This window comes from Salmo salar, chromosome ssa22, assembly GCF_905237065.1.
Source record: "Salmo salar chromosome ssa22, Ssal_v3.1, whole genome shotgun sequence".
Taxonomy (NCBI): Eukaryota; Metazoa; Chordata; class Actinopteri; order Salmoniformes; family Salmonidae; genus Salmo; species Salmo salar.
The window spans coordinates 50,819,513-50,841,787 of NC_059463.1; the positions used below are offsets into that span (position 1 = coordinate 50,819,513).

The window sequence follows — 22,275 nt, forward strand, 5'->3', positions numbered from 1 at the left end:
CAATTATGTGTTTTATTGGATTTTGAAAGGACAAAAAGTTAATTGCTTTGCCACATTTTTTTCAGTGTTACTTTAGTGCTTTGTTGCAAACAGAATGCATGTTTTGGAGTGTTTTTTATTCTGTACAGGCTTCCTTCTTTAAAAAAACAATTCTATAAAAAAAATAGATTTCGGCCTTTACTATTAAAGCCCATAAAAACACATGAAATAACACATTCATAAATGGCAAAAAAAGAGTCAAAAAATAAATCATAAGGAATGAGGTCTTGAAGTGTCTTTCCTATATTTAGAAGATACAAGAAAGCTCAGTGTTCGTGAGTCTCGTCTTTCTATAGTGGGGTCATATTAGTTTGTAGCTCAAACGGTTCGGACACCACAGACAGAAGTTAGCACATCAGCGTTACCGACTTCAGACGAGTCCAGTGACACTTGTTGGGTCCGTAGAGCAACATGGAGAACACCATTGTCTTCGTGAGAGTCTCCCCTTTCCATAGAGGGTTCATAATAGTTCAACCAAACAGTTCAGACGATACAGACATTTTGTGTGAAGACGGATTTTCTGGATGTCTCATGGTCTGACAAACTCCGCTGTGCTGTAGCTCAGCCACTGATATAGGCGGATGAAAAAGGCTGATATAGGCAGATAAAAAAAAACTGATATTTGTAGCTTAAACTAACGGATTTTGATGGGGATTTTTTTAGTATCTTACTTACAGTAGATGGAATCATGACTGTTAAGGATTAAAGTCCCCATTGGCCTCATTGTGAAATCCCTGAGCGGTTTCCTTCTTCTCCGGGGTATTGGAAAACCTCCCTGGTCTTTGTGGTTCAATCTGTGTTTGAAATTCACTGCTCAACTGAGGGACCTTTCAGATAATTGTATGTGGGGGGTACAGAGATGAGGTAGTCATTCAAAAATCATGTTAAACACTATTATTGCACACAGAGTGAGTCCATGCAACTTACTGTGAAGCACATTTTTACTCCTGAATTTATTATGGCTTGCCATAACAAAGGGGTTGAAAACTTATTGACTTAAGACATTTCAACTTTTAATTAACTTGTAAAAATTGTGAAATACATAATTCCACTTTGATATTATGGGGTATTGCGTGTAGGCCAGTGACTGTACCGTATATATACAGTACTAGTCAAAAGTTTGGACACCTACTCATTCAAGGGTTTTCTTTATTTTTACTATTTTCCACATTGTAGAATAATAGGGAAGACATCAAAACCATGAAGTAACGCATTTGGAATCATGCAGTATCCAAAAAACTGTTAAACAAATCAAAATATATTTTATATTTGATATTCTTCAAAGTAGCCTTGATGACAGCTTTGACAACACACTCTTGGCATTCTCTCATCCAGCTTCATGAGGTAGTCACCTGGAATGCATTTCGATTAACAGGTGTGCCTTGTTAAAAGTTAATTTGTGGAATTTCTTTCCTTCTTAATGCATTTGAGCCAATCAGTTGTGCTGTGACAAGTTAGGGGTGGTAAACATAAGATATCCCTATTTGGTAAAAGACCAAGTCCATATTATGGCAAGAACAGCTCAAATAAGCAAAGAAAAACAACATTCCATCATTACTTTAAGACATTAAAATGTCAAGTTTCATCAAGTGCAGTCGCAAAAACCATCAAGCGCTATGAGGATACTTGCTCTCACGAGGACCGCCACAGGAAAGGAACACCCAGAGTTACCTCTGTTGCAGAGGATAAGTTCATTAGAGTTACCAGCCTAAGAAATTGCAGCCCCAAAAAATGCTTCACAGAGTTCAAGTAACAGACACATCTCAACATCAACTGTTCAGAAGAGACTGTGTTAGTCAGGCCTTCATGGTCGAATTGCTGCAAAGAAACTACAACTAAAGGACACCAATAAGAAGATTAAACTTGCTTGGGCCAAGAAACACGAGCAATGGACATTAGACTGGTGGAAATCTGTCCTTTGGTCTGATGAGTCCAAAATTGAGATTTTTGGTTCCAACCGCCGTGTCTTTGTGAGACACAGAGTAGGTGAACGGATAACCTTCACATGTGAAGTTCCCACCGTGAAGCATGGAGGAGGAGGTGTGATGGTGTGGGGCTGCTTTGCTGGTGACACTGTCTGTGATTTATTTAGAATTCAAGGCACACTTAGCCAGAATGGCTAAAACAACATTCTACAGCGATACGCCATCCCATCTGGTTTGCACTTAGTGGGACTATCATTTGTTTTTCAACAGGACAATGACCCAACACACCTCCAGGCTGTGTAAGGGCTATTTGACCAAGAAGGAGAGTGATGGAGTGCTGCATCAGATGACCTGGCCTCCACAATCACCCAACCTCAACCCAATTGAGATGGTTTGGGATGAGTTGGACCGCAGAGTGAAGTAAAAGCAGCCAACAAGTGCTCAGCATACATATATGTGGGAACTCCTTCAAGACTGTTGGAAAAGCATTCCAAGTGAAGCTGGTTGAGAGAATGCGAAGAGTGTTCAAAACTGTCATCAAGGGTGGCTACTTTGAAGAATCTAAAATATAAATATAAAATGCTATAACATTTGCAAATCTGTGTAAGCAACCAATAAACTTTGATTTGATTTAACTCAAACGCTCCGACTTAAACATTACAATGGCTGGAGCAGAGGGCAGCCGCAGTGCCCAATGAGCAGTTTAGGTCCTTGCTCAAGGAAAAATTGGCAATAGGTGGCACCTGAGATATTACTGCCAGCAACCCTCCAGTTGCCTGCTCACTCCTGACAGATTTTCTTTCACACCGTCAGCACTGGGATTTGAACCAGCAACCCTCCGGTTGCTGGCCCGCTACATTAACCTCAAGGCTATCTCTGCCCCCAAATCCAAACTGATCCCAAATCAGCTACATTCTACTCCCACCTTTTTGATAGTGATGACAGCTTCCTGCGTGTCTCCGTCGGTGGTAACCTTGAAGAGTTCCCCGCCCTCCTCGTCTTTGATCAGGTAGCTCATGTCCGTGTTCTCCCCCATGTCTGCATCTGTGGCGATCACCCTCCCCACCGGCGTCCCCACGGCCGCCCCCTCAGACACCGAAAACTGGTACATCTCTGAAGGAGAGGAATGAGGAGTAGGTGGAAAAGGAGGAGGAGGAGGGTGGAGGAAGAAGAGGAGAGAAAATGGAAGAGGGTGAAGAGAAAGGTGACAGGAGCGTGGAGGATGAAGATTAGGGGAAGGGTGAAGAAAGGGAGGAGGAAGAGAAGGAGAAGGTTAACGAGAAGGTGTAGCGGTAGAGTCGATGGTGAAGATGAGAGGAAGGAAGTGGAAGAAGGACAAATACATACAAGCCCACCATTTACTGTATATAAGAGCACTCTTCCCATTGGCAAGAAAATTCAGCAAAAAGAAAATTCACCCAGGATTTTTATTCTGTAGCGCCAACTTAGTTGCACATGAATCCATCCGCCCCCAATGCTTGACCCTTAACCCAATTGGCCCTCAGCATTCCCTTTAAGTAATGCACTGGATCTTTGCTCATGTTAGACCAAGGCACTATGCGATTATGTTAACCACGTCTGGTAAAAATGCTGACCCCGGGTGATCATTGGCAGGGCGTGGAGTCTATGTATGGAAGGTTTTACGCTTACTCTTTCAATACCCTCCTGTAAAATTTCCAAAATATACTTTTTAATCAACTTTTTGTTGACCACAGCACTTCCACAGCACAAAGCAACATTTTGTGTGAGATATCAGCGCAGGGGTCAATTACATTTCAGTTCAGTCAATTCAAAACGGAAATTCCAATTCCAATTTTCCTCAATGATTCCCTATGTAAATATTTAGTTGGAATTTGAACTTCTGTTTAATTCCTGAATGAAGGAAATGTAAATGGAATTGACCCCAACCCTGTAAAACAGCTGCACTTGTCACACAACTCTGTTCTTTTCTAATAAAACGATGTATCCTCGAACCGCAGACAGCATTTTGAAAGCGCTAGGAAGTTATAGAAGAGAGAAAATCACATAGGCGACAGCCAGGAAACGAAATCAGATTATGTGAGACAAAGCGATGAGAGCATCACGACTGGAGCGTCATGACACTTGAACTTAGACTGAGCTCTCTTAGCTTTAATAACATGTATTGTTGTTTATCTCACAAAAGTGGGAGAGGAAAAGTGGGAAAGTGCAATAACACCGCTATTCACAGGCTATAGAGTCTGGAGTCTTAACAGGAAGTACCTTTTTCTGTCATTCATTATGAGCTGGTTATATGCAGAGGGTTTACAAAAGAACTAAACTTTCAATTCCACTAAGATGTCCAGGGTACAATAGAAAGGGTTGTTGAAGTTTCTAAATTATGTACTAGCGTCATAGGTAAGATTTCCCCCAGCAGGAAATACAGATTAAAGTAAAACATCCTTTTACTGAGCACCATTGTGAAATGTACAATGAAATATAATACACATTTGAAATGGACTTTGTCTTTTTTTGCTGTAGCGAGTAGTACAAGTTGGGTCCAAATTGGTTCACCTGAGATTCATTTATCAAATACAATCTGAGAAATCAAATAGAAAAGTTTCAGAATTCTAAATATTCTAAGCATTTTTACAGCCTAAGTCCCTGATTAAATATTTTACACATGCATCCTTCCTTCCTTATTTCCTTGAGCTAAGCACCTACTGTATCTAAGTGATTGGATAAGAGTAAGCAAGGTCACCAACCTATTACTTTCACCAATCCAGATCAGTAAGCACTTCAAGAAAGGTAGGAAGGAAAGACTTCTGTAGTAATGCATCCATTTTAACATTCAATATGATCTGCTGTTTTCACATTGTAAACTTAAACAGTAAGAACAGGCTGGGTAACATTGTGAAACAAAGTAGCTGGATCACCAACTTAACTGACCTTGCAGACCTTTCTCACCTGTAGTATCAGCCACCAGTGATACTCATGGCGCAATCCATTCTGAGGGACACCCAGCATCCCCTGTTTGATGAATTTATGTTGCTTCTCTCAAAGCGCAGATACAGACTCCCCACGTTCAAAACTAATAGGTCTAAACTTCATGCCAGCTGCTATCAGCTTTCTCCATACGCTGTATTGTTACTGTTAGCTGTGTACATATTGCTGTATGCATTGCTTTGCTGTATATTTATTGTCATGTGTTCAATGTGTTTTTACTACGTGCTACAAAATGAATTGCTCCCCGGGGATAATAAACACTCTACTAGTATTCAAACAGGGTCCTGTATATTGACCATAATGTTATTACATTATGGCCTTTGACCTTTCTCCAGCTGATAAATAACGGATGTCACCTACATAAATCCATACCACTGGAATGTTAAAATTGTTAAATCGGCTCCATCTTATCGTATGCAGACATATGGAAACTCCCAAAACCACTTTCATCAGATGATTGCCTAACCCTTCTTAGCGGAGTGTTTGACATGTGGATAAATATAAGTGAAATGATTTTCTCAGAGTGCTTCTGACCACTCCATGGAGTCCGATACTTCTATTACTGATGGGGGTACTTCTATTACTGATGGGGGTACTTCTATTACTGATGGGGTACTTCTATTACTGATGGGGTACTTCTATTACTGATGGGGATACTTCTATTACTGATGGGGGTACTTCTATTACTGATGGGGGTACTTCTATTACTGATGGGGTACTTCTATTACTGATGGGGGTACTTCTATTACTGATGGTGTACTTCTATTACTGATGGGGTACTTCTATTACTGATGGGGGTACTTCTATTACTGATGGGGTACTTCTATTACTGATGGGGTACTTCTATTACTGATGGGGGTACTTCTATTACTGATGGGGGTACTTCTATTACTGATGGGGGTACTTCTATTACTGATGGGGTACTTCTATTACTGATGGGGGTACTTCTATTACTGATGGGGGTACTTCTATTACTGATGGGGTACTTCTATTACTGATGGGGGTACTTCTATTACTGATGGGGGTACTTCTATTACTGATGGGGGTACTTCTATTACTGATGGTGTACTTCTATTACTGATGGGGGTACTTCTATTACTGATGGGGGTACTTCTATTACTGATGGTGTACTTCTATTACTGATGGGGGTACTTCTATTACTGATGGGGGTACTTCTATTACTGATGGGTGTAAGTTCACCGCTGCCATCAATATGAGAGTGACTCACTCTGCGGAAAGCGTGGTGGGTTGTCATTAACATCTGTGATCACTATGGTCACCGTGGTGGAGCCGGAAAGACCGCCCATTTGCCCTGCCATGTCGGTTGCCATGACGACCAGCTCGTAGCGATCCTGCGTCTCCCGGTCCAGATCGGCCACAGCCGTCCGAATCAGTCCTGATAAGAGAGAGAGAGATCCAAAGGGAAAGGTCAAGTTAGCTCTTAGCTCTCATATACGATAGCCCGTTACATCTTCTCTGGTCGCAAATATCAATTTCAGAGTTTACACAGGCAGCCGAATTCTGATATTTTTTTCACTAATTGGTATTTTTACCAAACATATCAGCTCTGAAAAAGACCTGATGTGAAAAGATCGGATGTGATTAGTCAAAAGACCAATTTTTAGAATTGGGCTTCCTGTGTAAACACAGCCTATTAGAGGCACAAGTGCGGCACATTCCATTTCGCCCTCTCGACTCGTCTTGATAGAGTAGATCGTGTCACATCCGTGGCTCCATTCACATATCCTTACGGCTGAGCTCTATTAAAATTCATAATATATATGGGCCAAAATGAAGGCACACACAATTGAAGAATGAGGCTTATGTTCCGGAGAAAAAGCCTGTGCACGTCTTTCTCTGGCAGTCGGAGAGGAGTGGATTTAAGAGAGAAAACCACAACAATCTCATGAGTTGTCTTAATCCTACTCCAGTGAGCATTTTGTTCCGATGCTTTAACAACGCCCTTGGAGTACAGACCTACTGCTGTGTTTAGCCAGGTTTATATTTCTACTGAAGTAACTATAGTTGGAAGTGGATTAGTCTGAGGTTAAAAATAAATGGAACTTTGGTGGCCCCCTTCTATTTCATACTGGTATGAACAAATATACAATATTTTGCCACTGATAAGACTTGGAATTGTCTTAATCTCACATTTGTTCTGATCGATATAATGACACTGCATATCCCTCTCCTAAACAGTACATTAAGTTATTAGCATCTACATTTGGGCATGTCCATATCAGTACAATCCCTGGAGTTGAAAGGGGTTAAACTAATCTCATGACTGAGGTCAGATCACCATAACCAATTTACATGGCGGACATTCTAAAACCATGACAGTGTAATGACAAATACCAGCTTTTTGTAGTTCGAGGAGCACCATGTGTATTTTTTCCATACAATATGTTTCCCCTTTACCTTCCAAGGTATGTTTCTCCAAGAACCTGGCGGAAAAGAACGTCCCCGTACCATTGGCAGTATACAGCCAGAGCTCAATCTGAATTACATCCTCAGCTAACACTTTATTTGGATAGTCCATCTGCAGATGCTCTATCAGTAACATTTCAACTAACTATCTACTAAACCTAGCTCTAACCTTGACCCTTATCCTAACCCTAAACTTAACCCTTACCCTAAACCTAGCCCTAATCTTAACCCTTACACTTATTCTAAACTTAACTCTAACCGTAGAAAGCAGTTGCTTATCAACAGATAGTTTGTTGATATAATCCGGACTATCCAAAGTGTGACCCATCCTCAGGGTTAAGTACAATATTTTAAAACAGAAAAGAAAATAGAAAACCAGGGCATGTGGTGAAATTCTGCTCCTTTCAGTGCAATTTCCACCCATATATATATTTAGATACAGATCCTAGACTCACAATGACCCACATGAATCTTCTCTTTGTGCCACACTGGGTTCAAAGGCCTTCTGTTTCATTTTTCTGTATTTAATTATCTGTATATGTTATGCATGTGCAACAGTGTTCCTTCCGTCCCTCTCCTCGCCCCTACCTGGGCTCAAACCAGGGACCCTTGGCACACATCGACAACAGTCAACCTTGAAGCATCATTACCTATTGCTCCACAAAAGCCACAGCCCTTGCAGAACAAGGGAAACAACCACTTCAAGGTCTCAGAGCAAGTGACGCCACCGATTGAAACTCTATTAGCGCACACCCCGCTAACTAGCTAGCCATTTCACACCGGTTACATATGTATGTATTTACTGTGGCTTACAAAAAGTATTCATCCCCCTTGGCATTTTTCCTATTTTGTTGCCTTACAACCTAGAATTAAATAGATTTTGGGGGGGGGGTTGTATCTTTTGATTTAAACAACATACCTACCACTTTGAAGATGTAAAATATTTTTTATTGTGAAACAAACAAGAAATAAGACAAAAAAACTGAAAACTTGAGCGTGCATAACTATTCACCCCCCATAGTCAATACTTTGTAGAGCCACCTTTTGCAGCAATAACAGCTGCAAGTATCTTGAGGTATGACTCTACATGCTTGGCACATCTAGCCACTGGGATTTTTGCCCATTCTTCAAGGCAAAACTGCTCCAGCTCCTTTAAGTTGAATGGGTTCTGCTAGTGTACAGCAATCTTTAAGTCATACCACAGAATCTCAATTGAATTGAGGTCTGGGCTTTGACTAGGTCATTCCAAGACATTTAAATGTTTCCCCTTAAACCACTCGAGTGTTGCTTTAGTAGTATGCTTAGGGTCATTGTTCTGCTGGTAGGTGAACCTCCGTCCCAGTCTCAAATCTCTGGAAGACAAACAGGCTCCCTCAAGAATTTCCCTGTATTTAGCAACATCCATCATTCCTTCAATTCTGACCAGTTTCCCAGTCCCTGCCAATGAAAAACATCCCCATAGCATGATGCTACCACCACCATGCTTCACTGTGGGAATGGTGTTCTCAGGGTGATTAAAGGTGTTGGGTTTGTGCCAGACATAGCATTTTCCTTGATGGCCAAAAAGCTCAATTTTAGTCTCATCTGACCGGAGTACCGTCTTCCATATGCCTTTTGGCGAACACCAAATGTGTTTGCTAATTATTTTCTTCAAGAAATTGCTTTTTTCTGGCCACTTTTCCATAGAGCCCAGCTCTGAGGAGTGTACAGCTTAAAGTGGATCTATGGACAGATACTCCAATCTCCGCTGTGGAACTTTGCAGCTCCTTCACAGGGCTTTCTTTGGTATCTTTGTTGTATCTCTGATTAATGCCCTCCTTGCTTGGTCCGTGAGTTTTGGTGGGCGGCCCTCTCTTGGCAGGTTTGTTGTGGTGCCATATTCGTTCCAATTTTTTTTTATAATGGATCGATCTGGAGGGACTGTATCCATACATGTCATAGTGTTGCCACCATGCCTCTCTTCAGTACATGGTTTGTTGGAAGTAATCATTAAAATCCAGACAGAAAATATTTACACAAGTATCAACCTAATATCACACAGTCAACCTCTCATTTCATTTAGTAAGTTCACCATTCTGCCATTCTCAGAGTAAAACATGGTGCTCTGTGGGATGTTCAAAGTTTCAGATTTGTTTTTATAACCCAACCCTGATCTGTACTTCTCCACAACTTTGTCCCTGACCTGTTTGGATAGTGCTCTGTGGGATGTTCAAAGTTTCATTTTTTTTTTATAACCCAACCCTGATCTGTACTTCTCCACAACTTTGTCCCTGACCTGTTTGGAGAGCTCCTTGGTCTTCATGGTGCAGCTTGCTTGGTGGTGCTGCTTGCTTAGTGGTTTTGCAGACTCTGGGGCCTTTCAGAGCAGGTATAAACAGTTGAAGTCGGAAGTTTACATACACCTCAGCCAAATACATTTAAACTCAGTCTTTCAATATTCCTGACATTTAATCAGAGTAAAAATTCCCTGTCTTAGGTCAGTTAGGATCACCACTTAATTTTAAGAATGTGAAATGTCAGAAAAATAGTAGAGAGAATTATTTATTTCAGCTTTTATTTCTTTCATCACATTCCCAGTGGGTCAGAAGTTTACATACACTCAATTAGTATTTGGTAGAATTGCCTTTAAATTGTTTATCTTGGGTCAAATGTTTTGGTTAGCCTTCCACAAGCTTCCCACAATAAGTTGGGTGAATTTTGGCCCATTCCTCCTGACAGAGAGGAATGAACTGAGTCAGGTTTGTAGGCCTCCTTGCTCGCACACACTTTTTAAGTTCTGCCCACAAATGTTCTATAGGATTGAGGTCAGGGGTTTGTGATGGCCACTCTAATACCTTGACTTTGTTGTCCTTAAGCCATTTTGCCACAACTTTGGAAGTATGTCATTGTCATTGTATGTCATTGTCCATGTGGAAGACCCATTTGCATCCAAGCTTTAACTTCCTGACTGATGTCTTGAGATGTTGCTTCAATATATCCACATAATTCTACCTCCTCATGATGCCATCTATTTTGTCCCTCCTGCAGCAAAGCACCCCCACAACATGATGCTGCCACCACTGTGCTTCACGGTTGGGATGGTGTTCTTCGGCTTGCAAGCCTCCCCCTTTCTCCTCAAAACACAACGATGATCATTATGGCCAAACAGTACTATTTTTGTTTCATCAGACCAGAGGACATTTCTCCAAAAAGTACGATCTTTGTCCCCATGTGCAGTTGCAAACCAGAGTCTGGCTTTTTTATGGCGGTTTTGGAGCAGTGGCTTCTTCCTTGCTGAGCGGCCTTTCAGGTTATGTCGATATAGGACTTGTTTTACTGTGGATATCGATACTTTGTACCTGTTTCCTCCAGCATCTTCACACGGTCCTTTCCTGTTGTTCTGGGAATGATTTGCACTTTTCGCACCAAAGTACATTCATCTCTAGGAGACAGAACGCGTCTCCTTCCTGAGCAGTATGATGGCTGCGTGGTCCCATGGTGTTTATACTTGCGCACTATTGTTTGTACAGATGAACGTGGTACCTTCAGGCATTTGGAAATTGCTCCCAAGGATGAACCAGACTTGTGGAGGTCTACCATTTTTTTCTGAGGTCTTGGCTGATTTCTTTTGATTTTCCCATGATGTCAAGCAAAGAGGCACTGAGTTTGAAGGTAGGCCTTGAAATACATCCACAGGTACACCTCTAATTGACTCAAATTATGTCAATTAGCCTATCAGAAGCTTCTAAAGCCATGACATCTTTTTCTGGAATTTTCCAAGTTGTTTCAAGGCACAGTCAACTTAGTGTATGTAAACTTCAGACCCACTGGAATTTTGATACAGTGAATTATAAGTGAAATAATCTGTCTGTAAACAATTGTTGGAAAAATGACTTGTGTCATGAACAAAGTAGATGTCCTAACCGACTTGCCAAAACTATTGTTTGTTAACAAGAAATTTGTGGAGTGGTTGAAAGCCGAGTTTTAAGGACTCCAACTTAAGTGTAAACTTCCAACTTCAACTGTATATACTGAGATCATGTGACACTTAGATTGCACACAGGTGTACTTTATTTAACTAATTATGTGACTTCTGAAGGTAATTGGTTGCACCAGATCTTATTTAGGGGATTCATAGCAAAAGGGGTGAATACTTATGCACGCACCACTTTTATGTTTTTGAATTTTTTAAACAAGTAATTTTTTTCATTTCACTTCACCAATTTGGACTATTTTGTCTTTGTCCATTACATGAAATTCAAATAAAAATCCATTTAAATCACAGGTTGTAAATGCCAAGGGGATGAATACGTTTGCAAGGCACTGTATGTATGCATGTATGTGTATATGTATGTATATATATTATTTTACTGCTCTGGGGATGTAATTATTTGTTTGTGTCAATTAATTATTTTTTATGTGTCAAGTTTGTTAATGTGTCAATTAATCTCATAAGGGATGGGTTGCCAATTGGCGATTTCACACAAAAAGAAAATGTCATTCATTCATTCATTCATTCATTCATGATAAACTGAACGAGATGGCAATGGGAAGAGTCTACTCTCTGGTCAAATAGCGGGAGCCAAACTCTATTCCCTGGTGGGTTATCCACATCAAATTCTATTGTTGCCCTTTCTTAGTTGATGGCACCTCTCCCAGTGCCTTGCATTGTGCTACTCAGCTAGACACACAACTTAGAGATTGCACTCACATTTAACATCAGGTAGCTGCAGGCAATGCTTGTATGTCAGCATACAGTGCACAGGCAAATTCAGTTGCCGGATATGGAGGCACATAATAATAGCTTTCAATAACAAAGGGCATGGGGAGCATCAGAAATGCATATTTTTGCATCAGCTCTTTCTTAGTCAGAACTTATTCAACAATCAAATGTTTCTTGACTGCTAACATTTGTAACATGCTTGAAAGGGGATCTCATTCATAGCATACTATATATTGCACATCAATTGTCAATGACTATGAGTCCTGTGTATTTGCCTGTTAGTCGTTTCGGATAAGAGCGTCTGCTACAGTAAATGACCAAAATGTAAATGTATTGTTATGACAGTGTCTGAGATCAGAGTGCCAGGTAGTTATGTCTCTTTCCTAGAAATGTATGGAATATAATTTAATAGAATCCTCAGGCTTTCATCCTGAGAAGAAGCTCACTTGAACTTCAATACCAAATACCACTCTGAAGTTCAAATACATTCAAATGACTGCTACTTTCGAAAAATCCCTCAGACATTGACCATTGATCATATTCTAGTCATGTATCTGGAACGGAGAAAAAGATAGTGAAGGATTAACACTCTTTTGAATGACTGGGGCGACATTAATGAGGGGAAATTCACAGCTGCTCTGTTCTCTTGATGACCTCTTCCCCCTGCACCTATTTGAATGGTTAATGTCGATAAAAAAAGAAGGGGGGGGACAAGAGTTGGTACGATCTGCAAGTCTCCAGGCCAACGTTGCCGAGACAAGGCCATTTATCATCTAGGCACTAGGGCCAACCGAATCAAAGTGGGGAGACCAAAAAAAGGAATCATTAAAAGTTTAGTGCTGCTCCCAGGAGGACATTTGCAGGCAACACAAACCTTGGGATATGCCTGAGAGACTACGATTCAAGCCCAGGTACAGGCCCTCAGACCAAAAGGGAATTCACCCAAATGTGCTGACTGGGAGAGACAATTAGAGAATCCGCATCTGGACAGACTGTAATATAACACTTCAGAGATTTAATCGCAACTATTTTCATTTCAATATGTATCCTTAAATGTTGAGAAATATAAACTCAGCAAAAAAAGAAATGTCCCTTTTTCAGGACCCTGTCTTTCAAAGATAATTCGTAAAAATCCAAATAACTTCACAGATCTTCATTGTAAAGGGTTTAAACACTGTTTCCTATGCTTCTTCAATGAACCATAAACAATTAATGAACAAGCACCTGTGGAATGGTCGTTAAGACACTAACAGCTTACAGACGGCAGGCAATTAAGGTCACAGTTATGAAAACTTAGGACACTAAAGAGGCCTTTCTACTGACTCTGAAAAACACCAAAAGAAAGATGCCCAGGGTCCCTGCTCATCTGTGTGAATTTGCCTTAGGCATGCTGCAAGGAGGCATTAGGACTGCAGATGTGACCAGGGCAATAAATTGCAATGTCCGTACTATGAGACGCCTAAGAAAGCGCTACAGGGAGACAGGACGGACAGGTGATCGTCCTCGCAGTGGCAGACCACGTGTAACAACACCTGCACAGGATCGGTACATCTGAACATCACACCTGCGGGACAGGTACAGGATGGAACAACAACTGCCCGAGTTACACCAAGAATACACCAGGAACGCATCAGTGTTCAGACTGTCCGCAATAGACTGAGAGAGGCTGGACTGAGGGCTTGTAAGGCAGGTCCTCACCAGACATCACCGGTAACAACGTCGCCTATGGGCACAAACCCACCGTCGCTGGACCAGACAGGACTGGGAAAAAGTGCTTTTCACTGATGAGTCGCGGTTTTGTCTCACCAGGGGTGATGGTCGGATTCGCGTTTATCGTCAAAGGAATGAGCGTTACACTGAGGCCTGTACTCTGGAGCGGGATCAATTTGGAGGTATGTCACAGCATCATCGGACTGAGCTTGTTGTCATTGCAGGCAATCTCAACGCTGTGTGTTACAGGGAAGACATCCTCCTCCCTCATGTGGTACCCTTCTTGCAGGCTCATCCTGACATGACCCTCCAGCATGACAATGCCACCAGCCATGCTGTTCGTTCTGTGTGTGATTTCCTACAAGACAGGAATGTCAGTGTTCTGCCATGGCCAGTGAAGAGCCCAGACCTCAATCCCATTGAGCATGTCTGGGACCTGTTGGATCAGATGGTGAGGGCTAGGCCCATTTCCCCCAGAAATGTCTGGGAACTTGCAGGTGCCTTGGTGGAAGAGTGGAGTAACATCTCACAGAAAGAACTGGCAAATCTGGTGCAGTCCATGAGGAGGAGATGCACTGCAGTACTTAATGCAGCTGGTGGCCACACCAGATACTGACTGTTACTTTTGATTTTGACCCCCCTTTGTTCAGGGACACATTATTGTATTATGTCTGTGGAACTTGTTCAGTTTATGTCTCAGTTGTTGAATCTTGTTATGTTCACACAAATATTTACACATGTTAAGTTTTCTGAAAATAAATGCAGTTGACAGTGAGAGGACATTTCTTTTTTTGCTGAATTTAAGTACACAATATGAGGTATGAGACAAGAAATATATCAACTCACTATCATTTCCGTGGATAAAGCATGGGGTTGATACTTGTGTATTTCACTCAATACTGTAACACTACACGTATAATACTGCAAGTAATACTTGTAAAATACAAGTATTACCACAAGTAATATATAGTATGTAAGTATTACTACAATTAATACATTGTATACACATCATCTTTGACTCTGTCTGGTCATGCCAGGAGTCTGCCCTTACCAGTCTGTCTGTCCACGGTAAAGAAGCTCTCTCTGTCCAGCACACTGTACACCACCCTGGCACTGCTCCCGTACGTAGGGTCATCTGCATCCCATGCAGTGACCTTCATCACTGATGTTCCTGCGGGAGAATTGCATGTCAGAACAGCACAATAACACAAGGCTTCAGGACCTCCAGGCGTGCCCTTCACTTAAACAAATGGATAGTGAATCAGAGAGGAAGAGGAAGCGTGAGATAGGGAGAGAGGGCAGGCTGGAGAGCTATTTTAATTCACTGCATATTGTTTGTTACTGAAAATAATGTGTTATTTCAGAACACCTCTCCTAAACGACCTCTCCTTCGTGACAGAGCGTTATCCGGGATGAAAGAGCGCATCAAGATATTTAAGAACTCTATCTTCAAAGACAGATGGAAGAATATTAAAAATCAAACAAACAACTAATGATGATTACAACCATTTATGAACCTGAATAGTTTCCATGACGCCTTTAAAAAAAATATTTATTGGGGGACACAGTTGTTTCATTGAATCATAATTCTTGTCTGTTCTAAGTAAATTGTGTGGAGCCACAAGCCTCTGGCACTGCAAAGCCTATATTTTACATTTAGTCACACATTTTAGCCAAAGCAAAGCCTTAAGCCTATAAAGCTTAATGGGCCACAGTCCTGTGGGGAAAGAAAAACTCAACTAGCCTTTTAGCGGTGTTTCTCTGTGGAGAAACATCTTGTTTGGGGTGACTGGGTTGGTGGCAGCAATGGCCCCTCAAGGACGGAGAGTCAGCCTCCATCCTTGGCCCAGCTATAGGTAATTACTGACAGCTGGTGTTGTCCACAAAAGGTCACAGCTGTAGCATTCCCAGAGCCCTGTCATGCCTTATGCTAATTATGCTAATTAGCAGAATGTGTCAGCGTTCTGTTTGTTTCCTGTCATGAGAGTCGCTCCCGAGGGTGGTGCAGGGAAAAGGATAGTGTATTATATTAAAAGCCACCCAGACATTACCACAGGCGCCTCAGATCAGTATCTGTCTCCACCTTTTTGGTTTCTCCTTAATCTTCACTTGCTAGCAGGGCCCGGAACTTTTCTCCATGGCGGCTTGTGCTAGCTATTAGCATAGCTAGCTAAGGGGAATGTTTTCCATGCAATGGCATGGAACTGAAGCCTAGGAATTCTGCGATGTTCTCGAACTCTAAGCTGGTTTCCTATTATTGCACCGCTAAATCCTCATCAGTGTAGCCCTTTGAGTTTAACCTAATTCCAGCTTTTAGTGATTCATATTTCACCTCATGTCGAATAATTCAAAGGCTGGATCTATTGATGCTGTTCTTATGGGGTCTTTAAGTATGTACTGTGTTGTATAATACCATCATTATCACTCCTAAAATGCTAAAGTAGACACCCTGCCTATCCTCAAACAAAGGGGTTTGTGTCATTGTCTGGCTGAGATCAGTTTGAAACTGTCCTTATCATCTTAAAAAGAGAAGGTATTTTAAGCAGTTAAAAATGTTGCATTGCTGGAAATGGGGGGTTTGTGCATTTCTGCATACCTGGTTGTGCGCTGGTAAAGCTGGGACGCTATTCCCATTCATGGGGTTATTTTGTTATCTTAATTTTCCCCAGGTAATAATCAGCGTGAAGCCATTTCGGGGCTGCCTGGGAGTGAGGCGGCTGGAAGAACTATATAAATGCAAATGCTAAGTTATTGTGTTTTAAAATAGGGAAGTAGGAGTTATAGTCTGCAGCAGCTAGAGTCCTTATTAATGCCTTGACTGGCCTCAGCTTTCACAAGCAGAAGCACCTAAGTCATTAGTTATTGGCTGGGGTGTTTGTCTGTTTTAGGCAGTCTACTTTGTGACAGCCTCAAGGGGATTTCAATAAAAGTTTTTGACTAACCCAATAGGAAAACAGAACAAAATATTACAGTAATGAGAAAAGTATTTTAATGAAGAAAGTGTCCGTTATTCATCATCTAAAGATTTGTTTTGCTGTCTCTAAATAAAACTTGATAAGTAAATTGCTTTGATATGAGATAGAAGGTAGTGGAGTAATTATTAGCTTTTTTTATTTGTTACAGTTCAGCGTAATGGCAGATATGCACTTAGTGAACATATTTTTTAAACAAGCATTTTTTCCTGTTTGTTTGTGGGTCCTCCTCCTCTTCAGTTGAGCTTCACGTTGACTGTTTTCAATCTCTGGCTACTGTAGGTTTGTATAGACCTGCTCTTAGCACGTCCTGGCCATTAATATTGCATATACTGTGGAACTTCACATCACTGCTCCACAAGAATAATAAAGGAATTCTGAAGGCTATCTCTGCATCCCAACTGGCATCCTTATTCCCTACATAGTGTATTTATGTATTATTTTATTTATTTAACTAGGCTAGTCAGTTAAGAAAAAAATCTTATTTACAATGACGGCCTATCCTGGCCAAGCCCGGACAATGCTGGGCCAATTGTGTGCCGCCATACGGGACTCCCAATCATGGCCGGATGTGATTCAGCCTGGATCATGCTGTTTAATCAGCTTCTTGATATGCCACACCTGTCAGGTGGATGGATTATCTTGGCAAAGGAGAAATACTCACTAACAGGGATGTAAACAAATTTGGACACAAAATTTGGAGTGAAATAAGCTTTTTGTGCGTAGGGAACATTTCTGTGATCTTATATTTCAGCTCATGGAACATGGGACCAACATTTTACATGTTGCGTTTATATTTTGTTCAGTATACAATTGCTCAGAGAAAGATATTTTGTTTAACAAGTTATATCTTTTTTGGTTAAAAAGATAGGGACCTAAAATATTGTCACCCCTGTTTTTAATATATTTCAATACATCACCTTGCGAGGATAACAGAAGTCAGCCTTTTTATAAAAAGAAATATGAGATTGGAGAACACATTGGGAGAGACCTTAGGCCATTCCTCTATACAGAATCTTTCCAGATCCTTGATATCCTTCATCTGTGCTTATGGACCGCCCTCTTCAATTCAAACCACAGGTTTTCAATGGGTTTCATGTCCTGAGACAAAGAGAAGGTCTCAAGGTTTTGCTCACCTGAGTTAGAATACCTCATGATAAGCTGCAGACCATATTATATACCACGATAGTTCACATCTATACTTTTCATAGTTGTCTATTTACCAAAACAAACTGATGCTGTCACTAAGATCGCACTCAACGAGCTGTATAGGGCCATAAGCAAACAATAAAATGCACATCCAGAGGCGGCATTCCTAGTGGTCGGTGATTTTAACACTGGAAAACTGAAATCTGTCTTACCTCATTTTTTACCAGCATGTCACCTGTGCAACTGGAGGCGACACGACTCTAGATCACTTTTACAACCACACACAGAAACGGATACAAAAGCTCTCCCTCTCCCACCATTTGGAAAATCTGACCATAACTCTATCCTCCGGATTCCTGCTTTCAAGCAAAAACTCAAACAGGAAGTACCAGTAACGTAAATGGTCCGATGACGCGGTTGCTAAGCTAGAGGACTGTTTTGCTAGCACAGACTGGAATAAGGTCCGGGATTCTTCCGATGACATTGAGGAGTACACCACATCAGTCACCAGCTTCATTAATAAGTACATCGACATCATCGTCCCCACAGTGACCTTACGTACATATCCCAACCAGAAGCCATGGATTACAGGCAACAGCCGCACTGAGCTTAAGGCTAGACCTGCCGCTTTCAAGGAGTGGGACAAAATCCAGACGCATATAAGAAATCTTGCTATGACCTCCGAGCCAGCAAACAGTCAAAACGTCAATACAGGACTAAGATCGAATCCTACTATACAGGCTCTGACGGTCATCGGATGTGGCAGGGCTTGCAAACTATTATGGATTACAAACGGAAACCCAGCCGTGCGCTGCCCATTGATGCAAACCTACCTAACCAGCAAAATGCTTCCATGCTCACTTCAAGGAAAGCAACACTAAACCATGCATGAGAGCACCAGCTGTTCCGGATGACTGTGTGATCTCACTATCAGTAGCCGATACGAGTAGGACCTAGCGGGGCCAGACGGATCACCAGGACATGCACTCAGAGCATGCTCTGACCAGATAGCAAGTGCCTTCACTGACATTTTCAACCTCTCCCTAACCCAGTCTGTAATACCTACATGTTTCAAGCAGAGCACCATAGTCCATATGCCCAAGAATGCCAAGGGAACCTGTTTAAATGACCATCGCCCGGTAGCACTCACATTTGTAGCCATGAAATGCTTTGAAAGGCTGGTCATGCCTCACATCAACACCATCATTCCAGACACCCTAATCCAGGGACATTAAATACTGTAATTATGTTCCGGCCCCCCACCATCTGATCAAGAGAAAAGTCTTGCATACCGCCCCAACAGATCCACAGATGACACAATCGCTACTGCACTCCACACTGCCCTCTCCCACCTGGACAAGAGGAACACCTACGTGAGAATGCTGTTCATTGACTATAGCTCAGCGTTCAACACCATAGTGTCATCACTAATCTCGGGACCCTGGGACTGAACACCTCCCTCTGCAACTGGATCAACTGGATTCTCGCCCCCAGGTGGTGAGGGTAGACAACAACACATCCGCTACGCTAACCCTCAAGACAGGGGGCAACTCAGGGGTGGGTGCTTAATCCCCTCCTAAACTCTCTGTTCACCCACAACTGCGTGGCCGCATACAACTCCAACACCATCATTAAGTTTGCTGACAACACGATGGTGGTTAGCCTGATCACTGACTACGATAAGACAGCCTATAGAGAGGAGGTTAGTGACCTGGCAGTGTGGTAACAGGACAAAAACCTCTCCCTCAACATCAGCAAGAGAAAGGAACTGATTGTGGAATACAGGAAACAGAGGACTGAGCATGACCCCATCCACATCGATGGGGCTTCAAGTTCCTCAGTGTCAACATCACTAAGGAATTATCATGGTCCACACTCACCAACACAGTTGTGAAGAAGGTACGACAATGCCTCTTCCCCCTCAGGAGGCTGAAGAGATTTGGCATGGGCCCTCAGAATCCCCAAAAAGTTGTACAACTGCACTATTGAGAGTATCTTGACTAGCTGCATAACTGCCTGGTATGGAAACTGCTTGGAATCTGACCGCATGGTGCTACAGAGTGTAGTGAGTAAATCACTTGGGCCAAGGTCCCTGCCATCCAGGACCTCTATACCAGGCGGTGTCAGAGGAAGGCCCTAAAAATCTTCAAAAACTCCAGCCACCCAAGTCATAGACTGTTCTCTCTGCTACCGCAGTGATGCAGCTAGTCAAGGTGCCAATGCACTCAGTCTGGAACCAACAGGACCTTCAACAGCTTCTACCCCCAAGCCATAAGACTGAAATAGTTAGATAGTTAAATAGTTAACCAAATAGCCCCATTTCATGAAGCTCCCCATTAACAGTTCTTGTGCTGACGTTGCTTCAAGTTTGAAACTCGGTAGTGAATGTTGCAACCGAGGACAGGCGATTTTTACCCGCTATGCGCTTCAGCATTTGCCGGTCCCGTTCTGTGATCTTATGCGGCTGAGCCGTTGTTGCTCCTAGACATTTCCACTTCACAATAACAGCACTTACAGTTGACTGGGGCAGCTCTAGCAGGGCAGAAATCTAACAAACTGACTTGTTGAAAAGGTAGCATCCTATGACGATGCGACGTTGAAAGTCACTGAGCTCATTGGCCATTCTACGGCCAATGTTTGTCTATGAAAATTGCATGGCCCTGTGCTTGATTTGAATCACCTGTCAGCAATGGGTGTGGCTGAAATAGCCACACCCATTGCTGAAGGGGTGACCATAGACTTTTGTAGTGTATCTACCTTAACTACTTCATACCCCTGCACATGGACTCGGTACTAGTACCCTGTGCATATAGCCAAGTTGTCGTTACTCATTGTGTATTTATACATAGTGTTATTACTTTTCTGTTATTTTCTCTATTTTCTTCTCTCTGCATTGTTCGGGAAGGGCTCGTATGTAAGCATTTCACTGTTAGTCTACACCTGTTGTTTATGAAGCATGTGACAAATAACATTTGATTTGATTTGAAATGGCCAATAAGCATAGCCTACTGGACAACAATGCAAAATGTGGTGCTGTTGGTTGTGGTCCTGTTAGTTACAAAATAATACAGTGTTAATAACAAAAATGGTAATATCCTGTATCAGCATTTTAAAACATGAATAGTTGGAAGCCTCAGGTGTTTGGAGCATCTCTGAGTAATTGCACCCACAGTGATATACTAAGGAAGCGGCAATTGAAGCGTAATAAGCCATTTTTTTCTGACCATGAACATTGTGTGATGAGCTTCCAGCACCTTTGAGGCTGCTCTTGAGTAGCATCCCCCAAGTGGGTGCTACACGGTGTTAGTGTGGAGTCGCCTCAATCTAGCTAACCATCTACAAAGCCGGAGAAAGTAGAACCTGAGGGGGCAGCGAGGTATGTAGCTGAGGCTGCGCAGTGGACCTTTCTGTCTCTCTGACGCCAACTGACTGGCTACCTCCGAGACCATCAATGCTTCCTCCGCTCTCAATTCCATCTGAACTGCTTCAAATCCAAGATAAATTACCATCCATCCTTCAGCTCCCATCCTGCATGACACTTAAAATTGTTTTTGCTTAAATTACATGCTCATGGATTTCAGTTTGTATTGACTGCTATATGAGTGTAATAAAACTTGAACTTGAATATACTGTGGATTACAAATACATGCAGAGGTAAGTACTGTATGTGCACAAATACATATATATATATATATATAAAGCCCTTTTTACATCAGCAGTTGTCACAAAGTGCTATACATACACCCAGTCTAAAACCCCAAATAGCAAATAATGCAAAAGTAGACGCACAGTGGATAGGAAAAACTCCCTAGAAAGGTAGGAACCTAGGAAGAAATCTAGAGAGGAACCAGGCTCTGAGGGGTGGCCAGTCCTCTTCTGGCTGAAAAACATTTTAAGGCCAGCTACCTTCGGAACGAATGGAGGGTTTTGGGTTGATAGCTTTCTTTTTCGCCCCTACTGGCAAGATTTATGCATAGGCCTGTTTTAATGGCAGCAACACAGTCTGTTCAAACGGCTTCCCACAGCATTCTACACTCAGAAGGAGATGGTTCAATTACTGTGTGGGGAGCTGTAGAAGAGTGCCATGTGTGAGACACTAGACTGACAGATATTTAAGAGGCAGCCTCGTAAAAGAGATTTGTGCCCATCTCAGGCGCGTCGGCGATGGCTGCGTGGCGGCAGCTAACGCAGCATCCTCCCCCGGTTCGGCCCGCCCTAATCTGCAGGACTGAGTGCTCCCGTATTATGGATCATTTAGTAAAGCCATAAAAGCCTAGGTGTTTTCACATGAAAAGTTATTTATCCACTACTTCCTGGAGTGATTCATTTCTCAGCGGTCCACGTAAAAGGACAGGAAGGGAAAAAAAAGATGAGGGGAAAAATTTGC

General features: G+C 42.1%; 1 protein-coding gene across 2 annotated transcripts in view; it reads right to left on the bottom strand.

The window, feature by feature from the left end:
* The window catches only part of LOC106583668 (cadherin-22), a 260,846-nt gene that overhangs the window by 65,209 nt on the left and 173,362 nt on the right, over window positions 1–22,275 (bottom strand). For both annotated transcript variants that reach the window (XM_045705651.1, XM_014168135.2), the window contains exons 5-7: window positions 14,819–14,938; window positions 6,157–6,324; window positions 2,890–3,077 (exon numbers count right to left, since the gene is read on the bottom strand). In XM_045705651.1, coding sequence (XP_045561607.1) covers window positions 2,890–3,077; window positions 6,157–6,324; window positions 14,819–14,938 — 476 coding nt within the window. The remainder of the gene's footprint in view (window positions 1–2,889; window positions 3,078–6,156; window positions 6,325–14,818; window positions 14,939–22,275) is intronic.